Below are 23584 nucleotides of genomic sequence, written 5' to 3'. Positions count from 1 at the left end.
TATTGTACATTTCCCCTCAGATTTTAGTGTCTGTCTCAGGTGATAGGATGCACATCTTCCATTTCAGCACTTGGAGGCAGAGACAGGTCGAATGAGTTCGAGGCTTCCCTGGTCTTCCAAACCAGTTCTGGGACAGCCAGGGCTACATAAAGAAATCATGTCTCAAAAAAGAAAAAAAAAAAAACAAAAGAATTTAGCATTCTTTTACCATCTATTGTATGATTTCATTTTAAATTATTTTATTTTTATTACGTGTGTATATTGGTATTTTGTCTGCCTATTTTTCTGTTTGATGGTGTCGAATCCCCTGCAGCTGGAGTTACAGGCAGTTGTTAGCTGCCATATGAATCCTGGGAATTGAACCCAGGTTCTCTGGAAGAGCAGCTAGTTCTCTTTAACTGCTGAGCTAATTCTGTAGCCTTTATTTTAAAACAGAATCTCTCTGTGTAGTCCTTGCTGTCCTGGAACTCTCTATGTAGACCAGCCTGGCCTCAGACTCACAGAGATCCACCTGCTTCTCCCTCGCAAGTGCTGGGATTAAAGCTGTTTCTGTTTTTTGAGTGCTGATATTAAAGGAGTGGGCACTACACTTGGCTCTAAAGATTTAGTTTTTAAATTTTATTCCAATGGGTGTTTTCATGTATGTAAGTGTGCTACATGAGTGCCTGGTGCCTGCAGAGACCAGAATGGGACATCAGATTCTGGAACTGGTGTTACAGATGGTTGTGAGTCACCATATATGTGCTGGGAACTGAACCCAAGTTCTCTATAAGTGTATTAAGTCTTCTGCAAAAGCATCGAGTGCCCTTAACTGCTGAACAGTCTCTCTAACCCTTTGTGAACTGTTTTGAAAAGCATATAATTAGGATTTTTTTTTTTTTTTTTTTTTTTTTTTTTTTTTTTTTGGTTTTTCGAGACAGGGTTTCTCTGTGGTTTTGGAGCCTGTCCTGGAACTAGCTCTGTAGACCAGGCTGGTCTCGAATATAATTAGGATTTTTCCATTTTTTTATTTCACACTAATTATCAAGCATTTTACTGATGTAAACATATAAGGGTTTCTGTTTTTATGATTTTGATTTTTATTATGAACTCCAATCTTGACACCCCCCCCCCATTGTCATATTGTTAGTAGGTTCCCCCCCCCAATCATCTTTGTAGCTTTGTAAGTAACAGCAGCCATTATCAGAGTTGTTACCTTTATATTTTGTCCTTTTAACCTGTGGTAGTACTTACTTACCATATATGTGCTATGAATGGCTGTGGCTTGCCTTATAGAACAGGGGGCTGTGGGAGCTCATCAAGGGTTATGGACTAACTTACATTTTAGAAACATGCCTTTGGAGACGGTATCTTGAAGGAAATTTTTATTTGGACTCTGCATAGTTAAATCGTGATTGTAAATAAATAAAGGATTTTTATCAGATTATAGATCCAAGTTAAAGAGCTAACCACAGAGAGCTTTTTGAACTGATTAAACAAATATGCTATTAATATTTTCTGTCTTGACTTTACTTTTGACAAGATCATTTTTGCCTATTCTTGGACCAATTAAATGTGATTTAGGCATAGGAATTGTAAGGATGCACTTACTTTGTAGGTAGTTATGTGGATTTAGTGCACTGAAAATATAGTACAGGAAGAGATTTGGACTGTCAGAATTAGGTACTGAATAGAAGATATTAATTTTAGAGACATGAAGTAATATCATTGATAGAATTTATTCATGGGAAAGGGGAATTGAAATAATTTTTTTCTCCTGAATAATTGTTGGTGAATCATTTACTCAAGTAAGGGAGAAATAAGAACTGCACGTTTGAAATGAATGAATGAGTTTGCACTTAGGTAAGTTGGAGTTCCTTAGGGGAGGAGAGCTAATTAAATGTAGGTACCTAAATCTACCTTGGGATCTATTCATTCATTCATTCATTCATTCATTCATTCATCCATTCATTCATGTTTATCAAGACAGGTTTTCTCCATGAGTCAGTCTTGGTTGTCCTGGAACTCGCTCTGTAAACTCACAGAGATCCACCTGCTTCTCCCGCGCAAGTGCTGGGATTAAAGCTATGCTCCACAACCACATGGTTCTATTTATTTTTATATTATGTGTGTGATTTTTTTTTGTCTGAGCATATATCTGTGCATCCAGTAGAAGGTATTGGAATCCTTTGGAACTAGAGTTACAGAGGTTTGTTAGCCACAGTCTGGGTGCTGAGAATCAAACCCATGTTTTCTGGTAGAGCAGTCAGTGCTCTTAACCACTGAGCCATCTCTCCAGCCTCACTAAATCTATCTTGGAAGAAAAGAGGACGTTAAAGTTGGGGTATATCTATGTGGGAAAGTGCTTGCCTAGAACGCACAAGCTTCTGGCTTTCATCCTAAAGTACCATGGTTCCAAAAAAGAAAGAAAAAGTCAATAGCACAGGTCAAGATATATACAAATGAATAAAATAATTTAGTCTGAGTATGTGAAACAAGAAACTTGGAATCTTGGAGAATATTGAAGCCATGAACAGAGTATAAAATAAATTAATATGTAGGAAGAAATACAGTATCAAAGAGATAAGCTTTTTACACAGTCAGTTGGCTGTGACTCTGAGGTTGTTGTGGGCAGTTCTAGTGGGAAGTTCTGAGACCAGTGAACTAATGCTTTGTTGTTAAAGTAAAGCTAGGTAAAACTTGTTTAAAAAAGAGATGTGTGAAGGAAAGCTAAATCTTTGTAATAGGACAGACCGACTTAGAGTTATGAAGGGTAGCATGTTAGCTAAATTTATTTTTATGTTTGCATACTTAGCATAGTAAACTTTTACTTTATTGAATCTGTGTGAGTGCAGAGAAAAATGGGATTCTGGGATTAAAGACCTGCATTATATTATTATGAATGTTTTAGTCTCAGCTCTGCAGAACACATATATTAAAAATTATAATTATCACTTTCGTATTCCTTTCTGTGTTTTAATTTGTGAGGAGCTTTTTATAAATACTGCCATTAAACCTCACCACAAGACTAATTTCCAAGGTGAGTATTAGATTGTTTTATATACAGATGGAGAATTTTTTTGCTTTGTAATTTCAATGCAAATAGGTCTGTTTCGGGAGTTGGTGCTCCTTTCTCAATATCATGTTGTTTTCTTTGTAACCTGAAGTTGGTCTTTCAAGTTTAGGCTTCCTGTTTCCTTAAGTGTCAGGGATATTCTCATCAGAGATGCTAAATGATTACTGTTGTAATATTACCTATATTTTGTTTGACAAAAAGAAATATATTGGTTTAAATGGCAGACAGACCTTATAACTGCGGGCATCCTCAGTACTTTCACTTGTCTAAACAGTTTCTTACTTTTTAAGGTGGTGTCATGGATACAGAAATGTCTGAAGACACAGACCACAACTTAACTCCTACCCTTGCCAGCATGTCTTATGGAATGCCGAATCAAACAGGATCTGAAAATTCATTGCTGGACGAAGATGATTATTTTTTGAGCTCTGGGGATCTTGCAGGAATTCCAGTCGTTAGTAGTGACAATGAGGATGAACAGGATTTTAGTTCAAAGGACAATCTGGTTTCTTCAATTCATACTGATGATAGTTTGGAAGTAGAGAGAAGAGCCTCTCATCATGAATCAGACAATGAAAACGAAATGCAAATTCAAAATAAATTAAAAAAAGACTTTCCTAAACAGTTTGATCAGGTTTCTGTCTTTAAATCAATACGGAAAGATTTTTGTTTAGTAAGAGAAAACAGCAAAGAGACATTTTCTGGAAAGGAGAAAAATAGAGACTTAACTTATCATGAACGTGAAAAACGGTTGGATAAACCCCATAAAGGTTTGGATTCAAGGTTGAAAAGCAGTTTTTTTGATAAAGCAGGTAATAATTATTGGAATAGAACCATAAAGCACAATAACAAAGTACCTATAATGGAGCTTTTATTACTTGTAATGTTAAATGAAATATGAACAGTTTTAAACTCCTTGTAAGCTCTCATTTTTATTTTGTCCTTATTCTTCAAAGTGGTTGAATTTCTCTCCATAACATTTAGTTGTGGTGTAAGTGGTTGAAAAATAGCTCTAAGCCATAGTTTTTCCCCTTCTTTAGTTGCAATATTTTGATGAAAGGCAAGATGCTTGTATCACCTGTTTATTTTCTTTGGTTGAATATTAGAATCTGAAATTGGACTTAGCGTCTTTGTGCTGTAAGCACTGAGTTAAATTGCTATCCTATCTATTAGTCTAAACTAGAGAGTTGAAACAAAGTGCCCCATTTTCTGTTTTAGTTCATTAAAGTTCCTTTTGATTCTCTTTGCACAAGGCACCCTCTATTCTAGATCTAGTCCTGTTCTTTAATGTATCACACATTTCTTGTATGCTTTCCTCTCTTGATGTTTCATTTTTACTCTCTTTGTATATATACACCTTTAAAATTACTTCTTATCCATTGAAGCATAATTCATAAATCTTTCCCACTTTGTAGTCATTCCTAAGAATGGTTTTCTTATATTTCCACAGAATTTTGTTTTACGCCTTATTTATAGTATTTATTGACTTGATTCTTGAGAGTCAGTTTGTATCTTACTCATCTTTGTATTCTTAGGACTTTTCCTTTTACAAGAAGATCCTTTCCTAAATGTTAAATTGATATTTAGGAAAGCAGCTACACCATATCAATCCATGTACTTCTTCAGACAATCTAAGGAAATAAATTGCAGAAAGAACAAATCAGTGTTTTGAAGAAGCGTAACTGTTTAGCTGAACATTTATTATATACAAGATTGTTCAAGGATGTATTATATATTTTACTATCTGTTAATGGATATTGTTCTGGAAGTCTTTTCTGAAGGAGCTTGTCTAGTAATAGAAGAGATTAGACAGTTAGAAAGTAGAGGTGCTAATGATGAGTTGAATAGTCCAAGATTGTATGTGTAAGATAAGATAATAATAGAAGAGTAAATAACTGGGGTGTTAGTTAATGTGATTGCTCTTTTCACTTTTGAGACAGAGTCTTAATCTTCAGCTCAAGCTGGCCTGGAACTCACTGCAGTTCTCCTACCTTGTCTCCTAAGTGTTTAACAGGTGTGTGAGCCACCACACCCAGTCTGAATTTGTCTAACTCTCTTACATGCTTTGTATTAGACTCCAGACCTTTTGGCGTGTTAAGACAAGTGCTTAACCCCTGAACCACATTCCTAACTCACTTGAAATTCTTAGGAGAGAGACTTAGTGGACAAGGGATGTTTTCCTATAGAGGTGAGTTTCGAACTGAGCAGAGTCTGGAAACTAAGTATTAGAACAGAAAGCAGAGACTTGGGGAACTTAGCAGAGTGGCAGAGGAGAACAAACAATTTTCAGAGCATAGTAAATCAAGTCACCATTCTGTTTGAGCAAGGGAAGCTGTGTGGTAAGGCTAAATGGTAGGGGAGAGCAGGTTGTGTGGAACTTTGAATGAAACTTTGTGTTCTTTGGAACTTAGCTCACTCATTCTTTGTTGGAATAGTGAGATGATTTCAAATAATAGTCTTTTAGGTCATTCTTTATAAGATTTGTTATTCATATACATGTGTTTGTTTGTTTGTTTTCTTTCAATAGCTAATCAAGTTGAAGAAACATTACATACTCATTTACCACAAACCCCAGAAACAAACTTTAGGGTAAGTTTTCAGTGTGTATGTAGATTGCTGTTTACCGTGGCAAGTGTCAAAGTTTTCTTTATGTCACTTTCAAAATTCTGCTTGTGTTAGAAAAAGCACTGATTTTTTTTTTTAAAAATATTATTTGCATAAGGCCATCTTTGGAGATTTTTTTTTTTAAAAACCTTGGCTTTTAGGTTCTTTATTTGCATTTAATATTTAGACCTATAGTTCATCAGCTTTTAGGCATAGGGACACTGATGTCTGTCCATAGAATTAATTTCCAGTGAGCTTTTCTTTGGGTATTAACCCTGAGGAGGAATAATTTTTAAATTTGAATATTTATTAATCCTTTATATTGTGTTTTAGGATTCCAGCTATCCATTTGCCAATAAAGAATCCATTGGTTCGGAACTGGGAAATTCCTTTGCGTCAAATATTAGAATTAAAGAAGAACCTTTGGATGATGAGTATGACAAAGCAGTGGCGCCTCAGCAGGGACTACTAGACAGAGTTAAAGATGAACCTGAAAATGCTCAAGTAAACATTTGACCTTTCCCCTTGTTTCGTTTTGTTCCACACATCAACTTACTCATTTGAAAGAGGAAGTGCTTAAGTAAATAGTTTATTGACAGGATGAAAACAGTTTGTGATTGAAGCAACTTGAATTGCTTTGCAAGGCTGTAGCAAGAATTACATGAAAGTGTTCCTGAAGAGTAATTAAGACTTGTAATTTTCTCTGTGTTTTAATAGCACTGTGGGTTTTGTGGGCATTTTAGTACAGAATTGGGAGACTGGTGAGTCTTTGAGGTTTCAAGACTTGAGACAGCAGAAGAGGCTGAAAATTTAGGAGGAGGGTGGCACATGGGATGATTTAATTCATAGAGCCTTCTACTACTGATAAGGTACAGGTTAGGTATGCCTTTAGCTGTCTTTCAGGAGGGCTAGTGGACAGAAATATCTTTGGAAGGGTTAATTAATTGAAGAACCAGATTATTGGAAAAGAGGCATTGGTGAGTGATTTATGATTCTAAGTTTAAGATGGTTGAGTAGTAAGGACAAGGATCTAGCTGTGCAGTTTCAAGACTGCTCTGGAAGTAAGTCATAGGAGTCCTGCAAGTGAAATTCTGCAGTCACTTAAGTTACCCATTGATGGCATTGCAGTGGTTGGAATGGAAGAAAGAAGCTACACCACAGGCTGTAGTTACTGTGAACTGTAGGAAGGGATTTAAGCAATGAAATATAGTAGCAGCTATTTGAAGGTAGGCTGTATTCAGATGTCATGAACTCAGAAAGTGAAAAATAGAGAACACAGATTAGCTGTTTCTATGAAATAATATCTAAGAAAGCTTACCTTTTCCTTATTTTGCTGTATAAGGGATTTGTGAATGAGACATGTATAGAAGAGAATTTTTTGTGAAGTCTTCTTTGAGCAGGATTTCTCACCCTTAGCATTACTGATATTTGGAAGAAGCCCGTTCTTTGTTAATGACAACATGCTCTGTGTTGCCTTCTACCTCTCCAGTTGAAACAGAAATATTTTCAGACACTGCCAGATATTCCTGGGGAGCACCCCTGTTTCAGATCAAGAGAGAAAAGATTAGGCAGCTATAGAGTATAAGATACAGAAGGAGTGGCAGGTGGTTTGTGAAAGGCCCTGACACTTAATTGCCTGTCAGAAATAGTGTTTGTTTTGGGGAGAGTGCACCATGACCAGAGGAGCCATGTGAGGTAGACCATTCAAAAGTCACAATACAGTATATCATAAACAGCATATTAGGACTTTAAAGGAAAAGAGAGATGTCCTTTTAAAGTTTGGAGAAGAGCTTCATTAAAGATAGTTTAAAAGTAGGAGTAAGCGGGGTAGTGGCACACACCTAAATTTAATCCCAACTCTTGGGAGACAGAGCCATGTGGACCTCCGTGAGTTCAAGGTCAGCCTGTTCTCTACAGAGTGAGTTCTAGGACAGCCAGGACTACACAAAGGAAACCCTTTCCTGAAAAACCACCCAATCAGTCGATCATTAATAAATAAATGAATAAGTGGGAGTAGGAGAAATAGCTGCTAGGACATGATGAAAGGAGAAACCTAGAAAAGAAAATCTTCAGAGAAATCACCCCAACAAAGGAAAATCTCTGTTTTTATATCTTTTCATGGGGTGGCAGCAGGTTTCATAATACGTGATTTAGCTCAGCATAGCATATGTGGCAAGGACCATGGAAGATCCAGGTACCATAAATTAGGAATTGTTCAACCAGAGCGTGGCTCATTAACTCCAGAGAGAGAGTTCAGTGAGACCTATCCTATTTCTTCAGTCTGTGGGGTTTGACCTCTTAAAGGAATAGGCACACAATTTTTATTGAGGTAGTTGACAACACAGACAAGAATTCAACAATACTAAAGAACAGGTAGAGAAATGAGGATGGTGATAGACCTACAGAAATTGGGTAGATATGAGTGCAGTTGGCTCAACAAAGACAGTAGAATGAATTTGAAAATATTTCAGTAGATGTTAGATTAAAAGTAGTTTGTAGAAACAAGAGAAGTGGAAATCTTGGGTATTTGAATTAGTTGTAAATGTCCTGATTGCCTGGGAAAATTCATGTGTCCTTGTGTTCATGTGAAGATTATAACCATTTCTAATCTCTCATATCCCCATGTGGACAAGGAAAATTCATAAGAAATCATTATGCTGGAGAGTACTGAAGGCTTTTCTTTCTTTTGTATGTGACCCATTGAGCTTTCCTCAGGATAAAGGGTAAAGTTAAATAAGTAGGTAGGGGATAGAAGGTATTGGGAAAATTATTAGTATTGTTTTTTTAAAGCAGAGCTTCCAGTGGCTAGAGAGTATCAATAGGATGTAATGGATAGAGGTGCCTGTATTCTATACACATACTCAAAGTTACAAAATATGTTATAAAATACTGGATATTGAGTTTTTTTAAAATTTTTATTTATTTATTATGTATACAATATTCTGTCTGTGAGTATGCCTGCAGGCCAGAAGAGGGCACCAGACCTCATTACAGATGGTTGTGAGCCACCACCATGTGGTTGCCGGGAATTGAACTCAGGACCTTTGGAAGAGCAGACAATGCTCTTAACCTCTGAGCCATCTCTCCAGCCCCTTGAGTTTTATAATGATTATGGGGAAGAACTGCTTCAGGTGCTCTCTACTTATTTGTTTCGTCTCTTGAGAGTAGGCAGTCCTGTGGGTAGGTTCTGATAGACACAGGGTCACAGAATGGTCTTTGTCCTGTCTCCATAGTAGACTAATCACAGCACATGAGTGGCTAGAGGTGGGTTTCCCTGAGCAGTTGTTTCTGTTTTCAGTCAGACTTGTGGTAGTTCTAGAAATCCTGCAAGGGAAGAGGCCAAATATAGCTAACTCTAGATGCTGGTTCTTTCCTTTTTACTCTCCCCTTCCCGCCTACATTCTACCCCCTCATTTCCCGCATGCTTTCTTATACCCCTCCCCAATCACTGAAATCCAGATTTCTTCCTTTTTCAGTACTGTGTAACACTTTATTAATTTTACTCATTATTAATAGCCCAGAAGTAGGAATTACAAAATAGCATTTATTTGGTGTCACAAACAGTACTCATAACGTACTGACAGAATTTGTGCCTCTGGTTACCCTTTTCTTTAATCATCATGTACTAGTGACTTCTCTCTCTGCTTAGTTCTGTAGTTTTGCTTTTAGTGTGCTTTTTGCTGTTCAAGTTGGTCTACATTCAGACCACTAGGTTGCTGAAATGTCCATATATGTATCTCAGTTTTACCCCATTGTGTTTAGTTACCTGTTAGTCATTTTCTTCTTTTACCTAGCATAAAATTATTTCGCTTTTCAGATTCATTTATTCATTCTAATCTCATTGCATTTTATAATAGTATTTCTGTAGTTTAAAAAAATAGTTGTTGATTTTTTTATATTTATTATTTTGTTTTATCTTTCTAACAACTGTGAGTGTGTGGTCTAAGTACAGAATATGTTATCCTGTGTCTACATTAGGAAGCTAAATGTCATAGCTTAATTTAGTTATTCAAGGCCAAATGGCCAGGAAAAAATCAATCTAGGTTGATAATCTAGGTCTTATTTTTGTTAGACTATTTTTCTGTAGTTAGCAGTTTGATTTAAAAAGGGGGGATCTAGATAAAGTTCTCAAAGAGAAACTCTTAAAGAGAGCCAAAGATCTCAGTTATTTTTCCATAGCACCTGAAATTTAGATAATACTAATGTTTATCTTTATTATTTTCTTTTCTGCTCACAGTAATGAAGAGAGAACTAATTTTTGTAGTCTTTCATTGAAGTAAATGAAAATGGAAAAGCAAATTGCCTAATTATCACAGTAATGGTTCATAGAATATGAAAGTATAATGCAGTTGTGCAAATGTTGGAGCTTTGCTTGCATTATGCCATTCATTTTGCTATAGGAGATGTTCATTTTCAATATCACTTACCCTGTGGCATTCCTTTGTGTTCAGCAAGGGAAAGATAAGCAATTTTTATTTGACCTCTGGTTTTTAGTTAGTTGTATTTTATTTTGTTTTTGAAAGCATTGGAGTCATCAGGTATTTTTTTTTCTTACAAAGCATGGATTATTAGTCATTGTAGGGGATATAGACAGACCAAGCGCTCTGGAGTTTTCTGGGATAAGAATTTTTGTATTAGGGGGCTGGAGAGATGGCTCAGAGGTTAAGAGCATTGCCTGCTCTTCCAAAGGTCCTGAGTTCAATTCCCAGCAACCACATGGTGGCTCACAACCATCTGTAATGAGGTCTGGTGCCCTCTTCTGGCCTGCAGGTATACACACAGAGTATTGTATACATAATAAATAAATACATATTTTAAAAAAAAGAATTTTTGTATTAGAAATGTGCTTTCAGATATATGCATAGGTATGTCAGGATATAAGTTAATATTAAAAAAAATTAGTACTTGCCAGGTATGGTAGGTAGTACTTGCTTTTAATCCCTATACTTGGAGATAGGCTGATCTCTGTGAGTTTGAGGGCAGCCCCTGATTTACATAGTAAGTTCCTGTCTATCCAGGGCTATACAATGAGATCTCATCTTAAAAAGAAAGTGACAGTGGCACACACCTTTATTCCCACCACTCAGGAGAACTTTGAGTAACTGTATCTACCAAATGATATATCACATAATTCATGATACATTTCTTATGTATATTCTGTTTATTGTGGCAAGGAAATAACTATGCTAGCACAAATTTTGAATTTGAAAGCATAATTATGGGAACCTTGTATATTAAAATAATAAAGATTATTGATCTTAGCTTTTTTTTAATATATTTATTTATTTATTATGTATACAATAGTCTGTCTGTATGTATGTGTGCAGGCCAGAAGAGGGCACCAGACCTCATTCCAGATGGTCGTGAGCCACCATGTGGTTGCTGGGAATTGAACTCAGGACCTTTGGAAGAGCAGGCAATGCTCTTAACCACTGAGCCATCTCACCAGCCCCCTGATCTTAGCATTTTTACTTTGGCACAACACATGCTAATGTATTATAAAGGGAATTAGAAGAGAATGTAATAGAAATGGGAAATAAAGTAATAATTTTATCAGAGTATTAATAGAACTTGTGATAGTTAAGTGGAGTTGAAGGTAAAATAATAATTATAGAAAAGTCAGTAATACAGGCGGTGGTGGCGCACGCCTTTGATCCCAGCACTTGGGAGGCAGAGGCAGGCGGATCTCTGTGAGTTCGAGACCAGCCTGGTCTACAGAGCTAGTTCCAGGACAGACTCCAAAACCACAGAGAAACCTGTCTCGAAAAAAACCAAAAAAAAAAAAAAAGAAAAGAAAAGAAAAGTCAGTAATAGTTTCTATGGATCAGTTTCCCAGTTGAGAGCCAATATTATTAGTAGCAGCTAAAAAGTAGATAAAAGATGACTTGAATGAATGGTGAGACTAGTTTTTAAAAAGGTGTAAGAATTGTTAATGGTGTCAACTATTCTTAATGATACAGATATCATAAACATACTGGTGATTAGGTTCTGATGGTTTGAGGAGTAAGTATACACATATACATATATGATGCATACATGCTTTCAATTGTATTTGGAGAGGTTGAGTGGAAAACCGTGTAAACAGTTAAACATTGTATAGTTTCATCAGAATAGTATGCAAGTTTAATCAGACTGATGATAACAGCATAGCCCATGAGAATTTTTTTTTCAGGATTTAGTATGTTGTATTGATTCTGTTAAGACGAAAAAAATTCTATGTAGTCAAAGAAGCTTACCAATTCCAAGTGAACTGTAGCTAGCACTGGAAAGTTATCAGTGGCTAGTCAAATCAAATCCACCCTATTTTTAAGTCTATTGTTCAACCACTGCTCTTAGAAATAAAGTTTTATCAGAACTTTGTCATGTTCATTTATTTACATGTTGTCTGTGGGTGCCTTTGCTCTATCAGGGCAGAGTTGGGCAGTTATGATATAGATCAGACCATATGGTTTGCAAAGTCAAAAATATTTACTATCTGGCCCTTTGCAGATAAAGTTTGCTGATCCCTGGATTAAAGGACTGTATTATAAACAGTGAAACCACTTCCTTATTATTTTATTATGGAAGTAAAACTTGGTAAGAGATAGAAGAAATCACAAAGGTAAAGATTGTCAAAATTTTGGCATTAATGGAAGCCTCTTAGTACATAAATTAACTCAGAAGAAATGTTGATGAGAAATGCTATCTAGGTTAATATTGTAATAGCATAATGCACTTGTAAGTGAACATTAAAAATAGCTACAAATGAAAACAAGTACAAAAAATCTTTTAATTGTTCTCCCTCCCTCCCCATTAGTTATTGGAGTCAGAACAGTTTTGTTTGATAGCCAGACATGGTGGTGTGTACCTTTAATCCCAGTACTAGGGAGGCAGAGGCAGGTAGTTGTCTGTGAGTTAGAGGCCAGCCTGGTCTACAGATTGAGTTCTGAGGACACTCAGGGTCACACATACACACACACAAAAAAAAAAAAAAAAAAAAGAAAAAAAGAAAAAAAAGAAGAAAGAAAAAACCAAAAAGGAAAAAAGAAAACAAATCATCAACCCAAAACAACCCAAAAATCAGTTTTGTTTGGATAAAAACAATCTTATAATGTCTCAAAAATCTTTAAGATGGATCTTGTAACCTAGTAATTCTACTTGATAAAAGATATTTATCAGCAGGGTGTATGGAACACTTCTTTAATCCCAGCAGAGGTAGGTCGATCTTTGTGTATTTGAGGTTAACCTGGCTTTACAAAGCAGTTTTCAGGACAGCTAGGGTTTTTGTTACACAGAAAAACCCTGTCTTGATAAACTGGGGTGGGGGTGTGATATTCATCATTGCATTCCTTCACTCATTGTGCTGAATATATGTAAACATTAAATATTCCAACATTGTTGCCATTACTCGTCAGTGCCATGCATCCCTGTATTAGAGCCTGAGGAAAAGGCAGGAAATGGTGAATAGTACTGATGCTGACTTTCTTAAAAGTTACAATGCTATTATATTAGTCATGGAGTTTTGCATAAGTTTTGATTTTTTTTAAGGGATATTCTGTATTATTCATTTGCAGTGGTACTCACCTGTAATCCCAATCCTTGGGAGGCAGAGGCAGCATGTTTGGGCCTCATTTGGTCTTTTTAGCAAATTCCAGGCCATTCAGGGCTGTACAGTGAAACCCTGCCTCAAAAACAAAAGTAACACCAAAAGAACAATGCTCTCATAATTGTCAAGGATTTGGGCACTCTTTGTTCTGTGCCTGAGTCTCATGTACATATTTCATGTCAGCTTCAACTGTTTAATCTGACTTGTCACTGTGTATATATAATAAATATCAATAGTCCTTCTGGTTGTGTAGTGTATTGTTATACCCACCACCAAAAGGAAGTATGTCTGAGATACCCACAATTCTAATAATGGGTCTCTGTATTATTTCGCAAGCTTTGTTGTAATAAGTATGTTAAAATGATAAAACAACTATTACTTAGTGCTGTTACAGGTGACAAGTATAATTGTACAGTTAAAGAATAGCCCTGAAAAATATATACTGGAATTCTGGTGTATGATGTCTATAAGTGACTAAAAAATGTTTATTTGTATTTAAAACTTATTTAAGGCTGGAGAGTTTGGCGCATAGGTTAAGAGTACTGGCTGCTTCTTGAGAGGATATGGGTTTATTTCTCAGCATCTGCATAGTGGGGCTGACAAACATATGTAACTATAGTTCCAGGGGATCCAGTGTCCTCTTTTAACCTCCATGAGCACCAGACATGCATGAAGTGTACATATATTCAGGCAAAAACTCATGTATATAAAATAATAAATAAATCTAAATTTTTTTCTTTTAAGTTATGTCAGCAATATAGTGTTTAAAATGTTTTTTTAGAATTCTTAGACTACCTAGGCTACTGGTTCTTGGACTCAGGTCTTATAAATGCTGATATTTAACCACTAGAAGTTATTAGAGAAATATGCAAGAATGTATAATAATTCCAATAATCAGAACATGAATTCATAAGAAAAATTATTTAGAATAATTATAACTGTAATGAAACAAAACTTTTCTTTGACTAGAAAAGGGAAAAGACTGGAAAGAAATATACCACAGAGCCACAGCAGTCCTTTTGAGGTGATGAAAATCAGAATAGAAGTTTTCTCTTTATTTCTAAATAAATGTTCTATTGTGATTGTGTATTACTTTTATAATAAAAATTTACAGTACTATAATATTAAAGAAAAATTTTAGAAATAATTTAAAAACGATCTAGTAGTGCTACATCAGGCTATTTCGGTAGCTAACATTCATTTTTTCCGTCCTTATTCTAAGCATATACAATCAAATTTGCCCTTGTTAGTTATAAGTTGTTTACTGCTTTGTGTGTCATTATTTATTAATGCTAATGTTATAAACATTTTCCACTTCTATGCAGCAACAGTAAAATGTCTTGATTTCTTTAGAATTTAGTCTTTTCTCTATATTTATTTATTTATTATTTTTCTTTTTTAAAGGAATATAGTCATGGCCAACAGCAAAAAACTCCAGAGGGGGAACTGAAAATTAGTGCTGTGTTTTCAGTCAGTGGCAGTCCTCTTGGTAAGAATCAGCCCTGGATAAATGAATTGTGTTTATTCTGGCCAACGTAAATCAGATGTTAATAAACTAGGCTGTTCTTTGTTCATTTAGAATCCTTTATATTGTATAGTCCATAGTTAATACCAGGTTCCAAACTAGCTCTAGAAAAGTACTGATGCATAAAATACAAGATCAAAAGTAAGTTTTTTCCTTTCAATGTTCTTTTCCTTTTTTTAAAGCTCCACAGTTGACTACTGGCTTTCAGCCTTCTCTGGCATCACCTGGCATGAATAAAATGCTTCCTTCAGTTCCAGCCACAGCTGTTCGAGTTTCCTGTTCCGGTTGTAAAAAAATCCTCCAGAAGGGGCAGACTGCTTATCAGAGGAAAGGGTCTACTCAGCTCTTCTGCTCCACACTGTGCCTCACTGGATACACAGTTCCACCTGCCCGCCTGCCACTTCCTCTTACCAAGAAGACTTGTTCAAGTTGCTCAAAGTATAACAGAGTTCTAAATTATCTTTTCTGTTCCTTTGTTTCTCTTAGTGTTTGTTTTTTAACCTGTGTGTTATATTTGAATTTTTACTGTGGTTTCTTTTTTTAAAGGAATACCACAGAATTTAGTGCCACCATGTTGTTGCTGCTTTCAGTTTTTTTGAGTAGGAAGTGCTCAGCTTTCTTTTAGTTTAAGGAATGATTTTAAATTAACTCTTTCCTTTTTATTTTCCTTACATTTTACTATTCTAGCACCACAGCAGTTCTTTCTGCAGTTGTGGATAATAGATCCTAGGTGCCACACATATTTACAGTTAGGTTTCCTATGTGTTATATAGTTGCACTATATTTAAATTTTTGTCTAACTTTAAATGACTTCTCATATGTGCATACATGTGCGTGCACACATACACTTACTTTATCTAGTATCTCTGAACCTTTAGAAGTTCTATTGAAATGTTAAATAGCAAAAAGGTGTATGAACCTTGGCTTAATTAAAATTTTCTTGATGTTTTGGGGAAGTGCTAAGATCACCCTTACAAATTTTATAAGGTGTTAGTAAATTATTACTAGAGCAACTCAAAAAATGAGATGCTGGGTGTAGTAGCACATTCAGTAGTGGAAGATGGATCTCTGTGGGCTACATAGAGAGGCCAACTTCACCCCCCACACAAGAAAAAGAAAAAGTAATGATACTTTTTTGGTGTTTTGAAATTTCTTCGCCTCTCTCTCAATTTAAACTATAGTTTATTACTCATCTTTCAGGGTTTACACTTGTTCAGTTTTCTTGTCTTCTGAATTGGTTAGATCATAGACTTAACAGAAGTTTGAGTATATGTAAATACTTTTCCATAACTTGGTTTCATACAAATCTCTTTTAAACTTTTAAAAATTACTGTTTGTTTTATTTTCATGGGCGTTTTTACCTGCATGTATATCCCTGTACTACATGTGTGTTTGGTGCTCTCAGAAGTCCGAAGAAAGTGTGTAATTGGAGACACAGACCATCGTAAGCTGCCATGTGGGTGCTGGGAATTGAACCCAGATCCTCTGGAAGGGCAGCCATAACCACTGTGATATCTCCCAATCATCTGTGTACATCTGTTTTTATTCACCTCTCAGGGATAACTGAAAAGTTACATTTGGCTGTATTATCCAGTAGCATTGCACTTTAAATTACTGTGTTTCATGTATCTCAGTGTAGACTGGACAGTGTTCTCCTTTGGAAGTTGTAGTTTTGTTTGTTTGTTTTGGTAACCTTGCTATTCCTTACAATAACAAACACGACAGCTTTTTGTTGTTGTTGTTTTGTTTTGTTTTGTTTTGGGATTTCCCTTTAAGGTTATCCAGTTTGAGACTCACAAATAGAAATCCCAGTATTCAAAACCTTTTGAATAATAAACGTACCCAGAAATTTTGTGGTTTTGAGCATTCTTAAGATTTTTCAGATCAGGGATGCTTAACCAATAATATTTGTGCAAATATTCCAAAATCTGGGAAAAAATGTGAAAGTTGAAATATTTTAGTGATTACTGTTCATTTAGGGAAGGGTGTATTCAGTTTGGAGCAGTTCTTCAGTGCTTATAGTTTTATCTGGTGAATGTCTCTAATACTTGTATGTGACTAAAAGTGATCTAGAGCCATGTGCTGTGTTTGGATAGGTTAGGAAATTTGGTCTAGTTTTGTTTAAAGTTAAAATTGATTCAATAATGATATTGGTGTTTTTGGTGATTTACAATTTAAGGAATAAATTGAAGCAATTTATTATGGAACACAGTGATTATTGCTAGTATATTTTAAAGTTCTTTGTTCAAAAGTCAGGTGTGAGCCGGGCGGTGGTGGCGCACGCCTTTAATCCCAGCACTTGGGAGGCAGAGGCAGGTGGATCTCTGAGTTCGAGACCAGCCTGGTCTACAAGAGCTAGTTCCAGGACAGGCTCCAAAACCACAGAGAAACGCTGTCTCGAAAAACCAAAAAAAAAAAAAAAAAGAACAAAAGTCAGGTGTGGTGCCACACTTCTTTAACCCCAGCACTCTGGAGGCAGAGGCAGTTGCATTTCTGAGTTCGAGGCCAAACCTGGTCTAGAGGGAGAGAGTTCAGCACAGCCAGAGCTACACAGAGAAACTGTCTTGGAAACTAAAAACAAAAAATCAAAAACTAAACCTCCACCTTTGGACCGGAGAGACTGGTCAGAGGCTAAGAGCTCTTCCTGAGGTCCTGAGTTCAATTTCCAGCAACCACATGGTGGCTCACAACTACCTAAAATGAGATCTGTTCTCCTCTTCTGGTGTGCAGGAATTCATGTAGACTAAACACTGTTTATATACTAAATAAATAAATCTTAAAAAACAAAACTCCACCTTCCCCTTCAAATTGAGTTCATGTATTCTTACAATATATAAGTAACTTTAGCCATTTGACCATAAAGATATGCTTTAAATTAAAACATAATATTATATGTAGTAAATACACATTATCACCTGTCAGTGTTCAATGAAAATAATGTAGAGGTATGTACTTTGTTGTGCTTACTTCTATATAGTTAATCCAGTAGATAACTAACATTGAATGATTTATTTAGTGACCTGAAGTTTAGAGAAAAACTATTGCCGGGCGGTGGTGGCGCACGCCTTTAATCCCAGCACTTGGGAGGCAGAGGCAGGCGGATCTCTGTGAGTTCGAGACCAGCCTGGTCTACAAGGGCTAGTTCCAGGACAGGCTCCAAAACCACAGAGAAACCCTGTCTTGAAAAACCAAAAAACAAACAAACAAAAAAAACCCACAAAAACTATTATAATTATAGCCGTATCTTATATAAGGCAGTGTTTAAATTGACTTTCACTACTATTTCTGGCAAGATTAATTTACTCAAAATAGAGTTCTTTGTTTTTGCTGTTTTGGTTATAACATGTGCTTTTATAAGTGAATACTTAGGCTGTTGGTGGTGGTGCACGCCTTTAATCCCAGCACTGAGGCTGAGATAGAGGCAGGTCTCTGTGAGTTCAAGGCCAGCCTGGTCTACAAGAACTAGTTGCAGGACAACCTGGGCTGTTACATAGAGAAACCCTGTCTCATAAAACAAAATAAAACAAAAAACCAGCAAACAAACAAACAAAACTCCGTATTCTGAGTTTTCATATTCTAGTGTAGGTATGTTCAAAATTATTATATGATTAAATTAGATTGAAAACAATAATTATTTTGCCTTTTATTTTTACCTGTCTTGTTTGCTGTTTTTTTAATTATGAAATAAATCTGATTGTCTGATATAGTAACTTATACATCCTTAATCATTTTAGGTGTCAGCAATTTCCAAGATGTTAGTAATTCTTTCATGAGAACCATAGATACTTCTTTAAAGATTTATCACTTATTTTAAAATTACCATATAAAACTCACATTGGTATACAGAAATATGTCTCCATACACACACCTACACACACACTCACATATATATATTCCCCTCCTCCTTTGGTTTTTCAGAACAGGGTTTTTCAGTATCTTTGGAGCTTGTCCTGTAACTTGCTTTGTAGACTAGGCTGGCCTTGAACTCACAGATAATCCGCCTGTCTCTACATCCTGAGTGCTGGGATTAAAGGTCATCACCACCCGACCCATGTATATATTTTTAGTGTGTATACATATAGGGGAAGTTATGTATGTGCACATACACATGTGTACAGGTGTCTGTATGCATATATATGCACATGAATAAAGGGCATTTATTGTCCTCCTCAGGGATTCTGTATACTTTCTTTAAGACAGAATATCCTGGGACTGGACAGATAGATGGCTCAGCGGTTAATAGCACTGACTGCTCTTCCAGAGGATACAGGTTCAATTTCCAGCACCCACATGGCAGCTTAACTGTCTTTAACTCCATTTCCAAGGTATCTGATACATTCATACCAATGCACATAAAGTTAAAGAAATTGAAGAGAAAAAAAGACAGGGCTGGAGAGATGGCTCAGAGATTAAGAGCATTGCCTGCTCTTCCAAAGGTCCTGAGTTCAATTCCCAGCAACCACATGGTGGCTCACAACCATCTATGAGATCTGGTGCCCTCTTCTGGCCTGCAGACATACACACAGAATAGTGTGTGTGTGTGTGTGTGTGTGTGTGTGTGTGTGTGTGTGTGTGTGTATAAACTACTCAAAGAAAAAGATAATGAGCCGGGCGGTGGTGGAGGCAGAGGCAGGTGGATCTCTGTGAGTTCGAGACCAGCCTGGTCTACAAGAGCTAGTTCCAGGACAGGCTCCAAAGCTACAGAGAAACCCTGTCTCGAAAAACCAAAAAAAAAAAAAAAAAAAGAAAGAAAGAAAGAAAGAAAGAAAAGAAAAGACAATGTCATTGACTCATTGACCTGGAGCTCACCAGTTACTCTAGGCTGACTGGCATTTTTTCCTAGGAATGCTCCTTTCCTAAGCACCCTCCTGTCTGGACTATTTTAGCTTTGGTGTTAGAAGTGCTAACCACCACTTTTAGCTGTTTATTTGGATTCTGGGCATTGAACTTAGGTCCTCATGCTGTCAGGGCAAGCCTTTTACTGACTGAACTGTCTTCCCAGCCACATGGTTGGTTTTATATTTCTTTATATTCATGTTCATGCATGTTAGTTTCATCTGCATTTATGATATTTCTCTGTCCTTTTGTGGTTATCACTGATCTATCTGAAGACAGATTTTTCTTCCTACCTGTCAGAAATAACTGTTTCTGACTGGGGCTGGAATGGTGACTCAGCAGTTGTGAGCACTTGCTCCTCTTGCAGAGAACCCTGCTTAAGCTCCCAGGACCCACATGATGAGTCATAACCATTTGTCACTCCAGGTCCAGGGGATCCAATATTGCCTCTGGCCCCCTCAGGCACCAGGCACGCAATGATGCACATACATACACAGAGGCAAAAGTTTTTATATATAAAATAAAAATAAAAAAATACATAAAATAATAGTTGAACCATGATGCTTGTGTTTTTGCCTTACACCTCAAGGTTTTCAGTTTTTATCTGTTTTACCTCACTCATTTAGTCTTCCATCTATTTTTATTCTTTACTCTCCCATTTCTATTTTTCTGGGTTTTTTTTTTTAGCACTGTTTATTTACCAACTTGTCTTCTCAGGATTTTTAATTTTGCTTTATCCTTTTCCATGGACCTTTCATTTCCTATTTGTCACTTGACCTTCCTCTCTTCCCTCTGTTAATGTACATAGTCATTAGAGCAGTACTGCCCCTTTGCTGCAAGGATCTCTGAGCCTCAGATGTGGAAACTGTGTTGTCAATGTATTAGTTCCTACTGGACACCACTCAGTCTCTTGTTCCCTACATTTTGATCAGTTTTGATTTTTTCCAATGATCTTTGTCCATTACAAATGGAAGTTTCTTTATAATGAGGAAAAACTGCACTTAGCTGCAAGAATAAATATTTAGAATGCAGCTAGGGATTATGCTGGTGTAGTTAAGTGGCAGATGTAGGTTCTCATCTGAGATCCATGACTTCATTAGGCCCTGGTAGTTGGCTAGATTTCCAGTACTAGACATCCTTTTCTTCTTGTTGAGCCGGCCGTAAGTGCAATTAGATAGCTGCTTGTTACCACCAAATGTATGTGTGCCATTATTGAACCCTTAGGATTATCATGCTGAATTACATTTTTGTTATTGTTTAATGTTTAGTTTTTTAATAAGAAGAACCTAAAAATTTTTTATATTAATTTCAAATCTTAGATAAATAATTTGGAATATAATTTGTGGATTCTGTTAGATCACATTTTTGTTACGATATTCATAGAATTTTTCTGAATTTTTTGTAGCTTTCAGAATATATGTGATTATTTCCGTTTTTTCTGTCCATAAGAATTGGTCTGTAAATTTATTGAGATGAATGAGAAATGTTTCTTTCACACCTTGATAGATGCTGGAGTGGTAGGAAACCTAGTCCTTAGGGATTCTTTCTTCATTGTCTTCATTAATTTACTAATGGTTATATATTAAATTTTATTAGCTTTGGACATCTAAGTAACAATGCTTAACTCTTATCACATAGGACTGGGTAAATAGCTTATTTGTAAAATGGGGTGCCCTGTGAGGAGCTGAGTTCAAATCATCAGCACTGGAGAAGGCAGAGAGTAGTACATCCTCTTAACTCAGTGGACAGCCAGTCTATCCAAATATCTTTAAGTTTCAGGTTCAATGAGAGACTCTGTTTTGGAGGTGTGCAAGATGGCTCAGTGAGTAAAAGTACTGGCTCCAAAGATTTAGGACCTGAATTCATGTCCTGGAACCCTAAGTTGTTCTCTGACTTCAGCCTTTGTGGTGTGCACACATTGAGTATACTGGCACATAAAAAACAAAAATAAAATGCAAAGAAGGTAGAAGGAACAATACACATAGAGATGCACACACACAAGATCCTGCACATAATATTTGAAAATAATTTCATATGTAATTGTTTTTTATTGAATACTTTGAAAATACAGATGATTTTAAAGAAGAAAATTAAAGTGTTCAATCTCCTCTACATTGAATGCAATTCATCAGTACTCTTCATCTGTCCGGGTCTCAGCCAAGATTGGTCTGGAATTCAACTCACTGTGTTGACTGTGTGGCCATGTTTAGCCTTGAATTTGCAATCTTCCTGCCTCAGCCTCCTTAGTCAGCATTCAGAAGTAAACTGGCAAGAACCATTACTCATGGCTCCATTCCATGTATTTTTTTAATTTTGAAAACATTATTGTTATAATACTTGTATGTAGTAAGTGGTATGTTACCTATATAAGAAAGGACTCAACGATCTCTAAATTTATTGAGGAGAACTCTAAACTTATTTCACAGTTTAAATTCCAGGGCTGAGAAATTGGCTCAGTGAGTGCTGTGTCCATCGTCAGTGTTCAAGGAAAAGCCATTTGGGCAGCAAGGTTTTCTCATCCTAGTGCGGCAGGGTTGGGGGTGGACCTGGGTTAATCTGTAGAGGTTGCTGGCCAGTCATTGAGATCCAAGTTGAGAAAATAAGTGGAGATGGATAGAAGAAGACACCAATGCATCTTTCCCCTTTGCTATAAGCCTGGTTATATTTGGTTGCTTTACACACAAAAGTAAATGTAATATCCTGGGACTTAATTTTATCTTTGTTATTATTTTAGAGACATTTTAAATCCAAAGGATGTGATCAGTGCGCAGTTTGAAAATAGTACCTCCAGTAAGGATTTTTGCAGTCAGTCATGCTTGTCAACATATGAACTGAAAAAAAAACCCATTGTTACCATAAATACAAATAGCATTTCAACCAAATGCAGCATGTGTCAGAAGAACGCTGTTGTAAGTTACCTCTTTATTCTTGGGGGAATAAGTTTATTGCTTATGCCTAGAGAACAGTGTTTGATTCTGTGTTTGTTGTTTCGGTGTTACTTTGTTCTTAGATTCGACATGAAGTTAATTACCAGAACGTGGTCCATAAACTCTGCAGTGATGCCTGCTTCTCTAAATTTCGCTCTGCTAACAACCTGACTATGAACTGTTGTGAGAACTGTGGTGGTTACTGTTACAGTGGCTCTGGACAGTGCCATGTGCTTCAGATTGAGGGACAGTCTAAGAAGTTTTGTAGCTCAATGTGTGTCACCTCATACAAGCAGGTATTTGATTGTATTTAATCTTTTTCACTTCAAGGGAGTAAAACCTTTGGGTAGAAATTATTTTTGACATAGTTGTTTAAAATAATGAGATAAGCATTTGATTATATTTTTACATGTAGATGGTGTTTATTAAATGCATATATATTAAATGTTTTGAAATAGAGTTATTTGTCCCAATTTCTGTACATGCATTAAGAAATGCATCTTCCAGTCAGGCGATTGTGGCTCACACCTTATTCCCAGCTCAGAAGGCAGAGGCAGGCAGATCTCTGTGAGTTTGAGGTCAGCCTGGTCTACAGGGTGAGTTCCAGGACAGCCATTTGCTCAGATAAACTGTCTGTAAGAACCAATAAGAAATACATAGGGTGTGGCTTTGGTTTTTGAGACAGGGTCTCATTATGCAGCATGTCTTCCTGGAATTTGTTATATGTTCCAATCCGTATTATTTGCCTCCATCATGCTTCAGTTTGCCAAGAGTAGGAATTATCTGCACTTACTATGCTTGGCTAGGGCATGGCTGTTATTTCAGATGTGATTTGTATTTTTGAATAGTAATTTTAAATAACCCAAGCATAAAGCAGAAATACATCTCCTAAGGATAACCGGTCTTAACTTTTATTGTATATCCTTCTGATCTTTGAAATATATTTTGATATGTGTGTATGTGTATTTATTTATTTTATTTTAATGAAAATGGTCCAGATTGTTTGTGTGTGTATGTGTGTGTGTGTATGCATAACGTATTTTCTTGCAAAT

The 23584-nt window shown here is 36.2% G+C and overlaps 1 protein-coding gene across 5 annotated transcripts in view; it reads left to right on the top strand.

Moving 5' to 3' along the window:
- The window catches only part of LOC142834129 (zinc finger MYM-type protein 4), a 114826-nt gene that overhangs the window by 42856 nt on the left and 48386 nt on the right, over positions 1 to 23584 (top strand). For 4 of the 5 annotated variants that reach the window (XM_075946255.1, XM_075946250.1, XM_075946254.1 and 1 more), the window contains 7 exons: positions 3346 to 3867; positions 5583 to 5644; positions 5993 to 6163; positions 14649 to 14733; positions 14952 to 15207; positions 22340 to 22514; positions 22616 to 22828. In XM_075946255.1, coding sequence (XP_075802370.1) covers positions 3346 to 3867; positions 5583 to 5644; positions 5993 to 6163; positions 14649 to 14733; positions 14952 to 15207; positions 22340 to 22514; positions 22616 to 22828 — 1484 coding nt within the window. The remainder of the gene's footprint in view (positions 1 to 3345; positions 3868 to 5582; positions 5645 to 5992; positions 6164 to 14648; positions 14734 to 14951; positions 15208 to 22339; positions 22515 to 22615; positions 22829 to 23584) is intronic. The other variant, XM_075946256.1, reaches the window with a different exon arrangement.

This window comes from Microtus pennsylvanicus, chromosome 13 (assembly GCF_037038515.1).
Source record: "Microtus pennsylvanicus isolate mMicPen1 chromosome 13, mMicPen1.hap1, whole genome shotgun sequence".
In the NCBI taxonomy this organism is placed as follows: Eukaryota; Metazoa; Chordata; class Mammalia; order Rodentia; family Cricetidae; genus Microtus; species Microtus pennsylvanicus.
The sequence above is the reverse complement of the archived record's forward strand: the minus strand, read 5'-3'. Positions and strand labels throughout refer to the sequence as shown.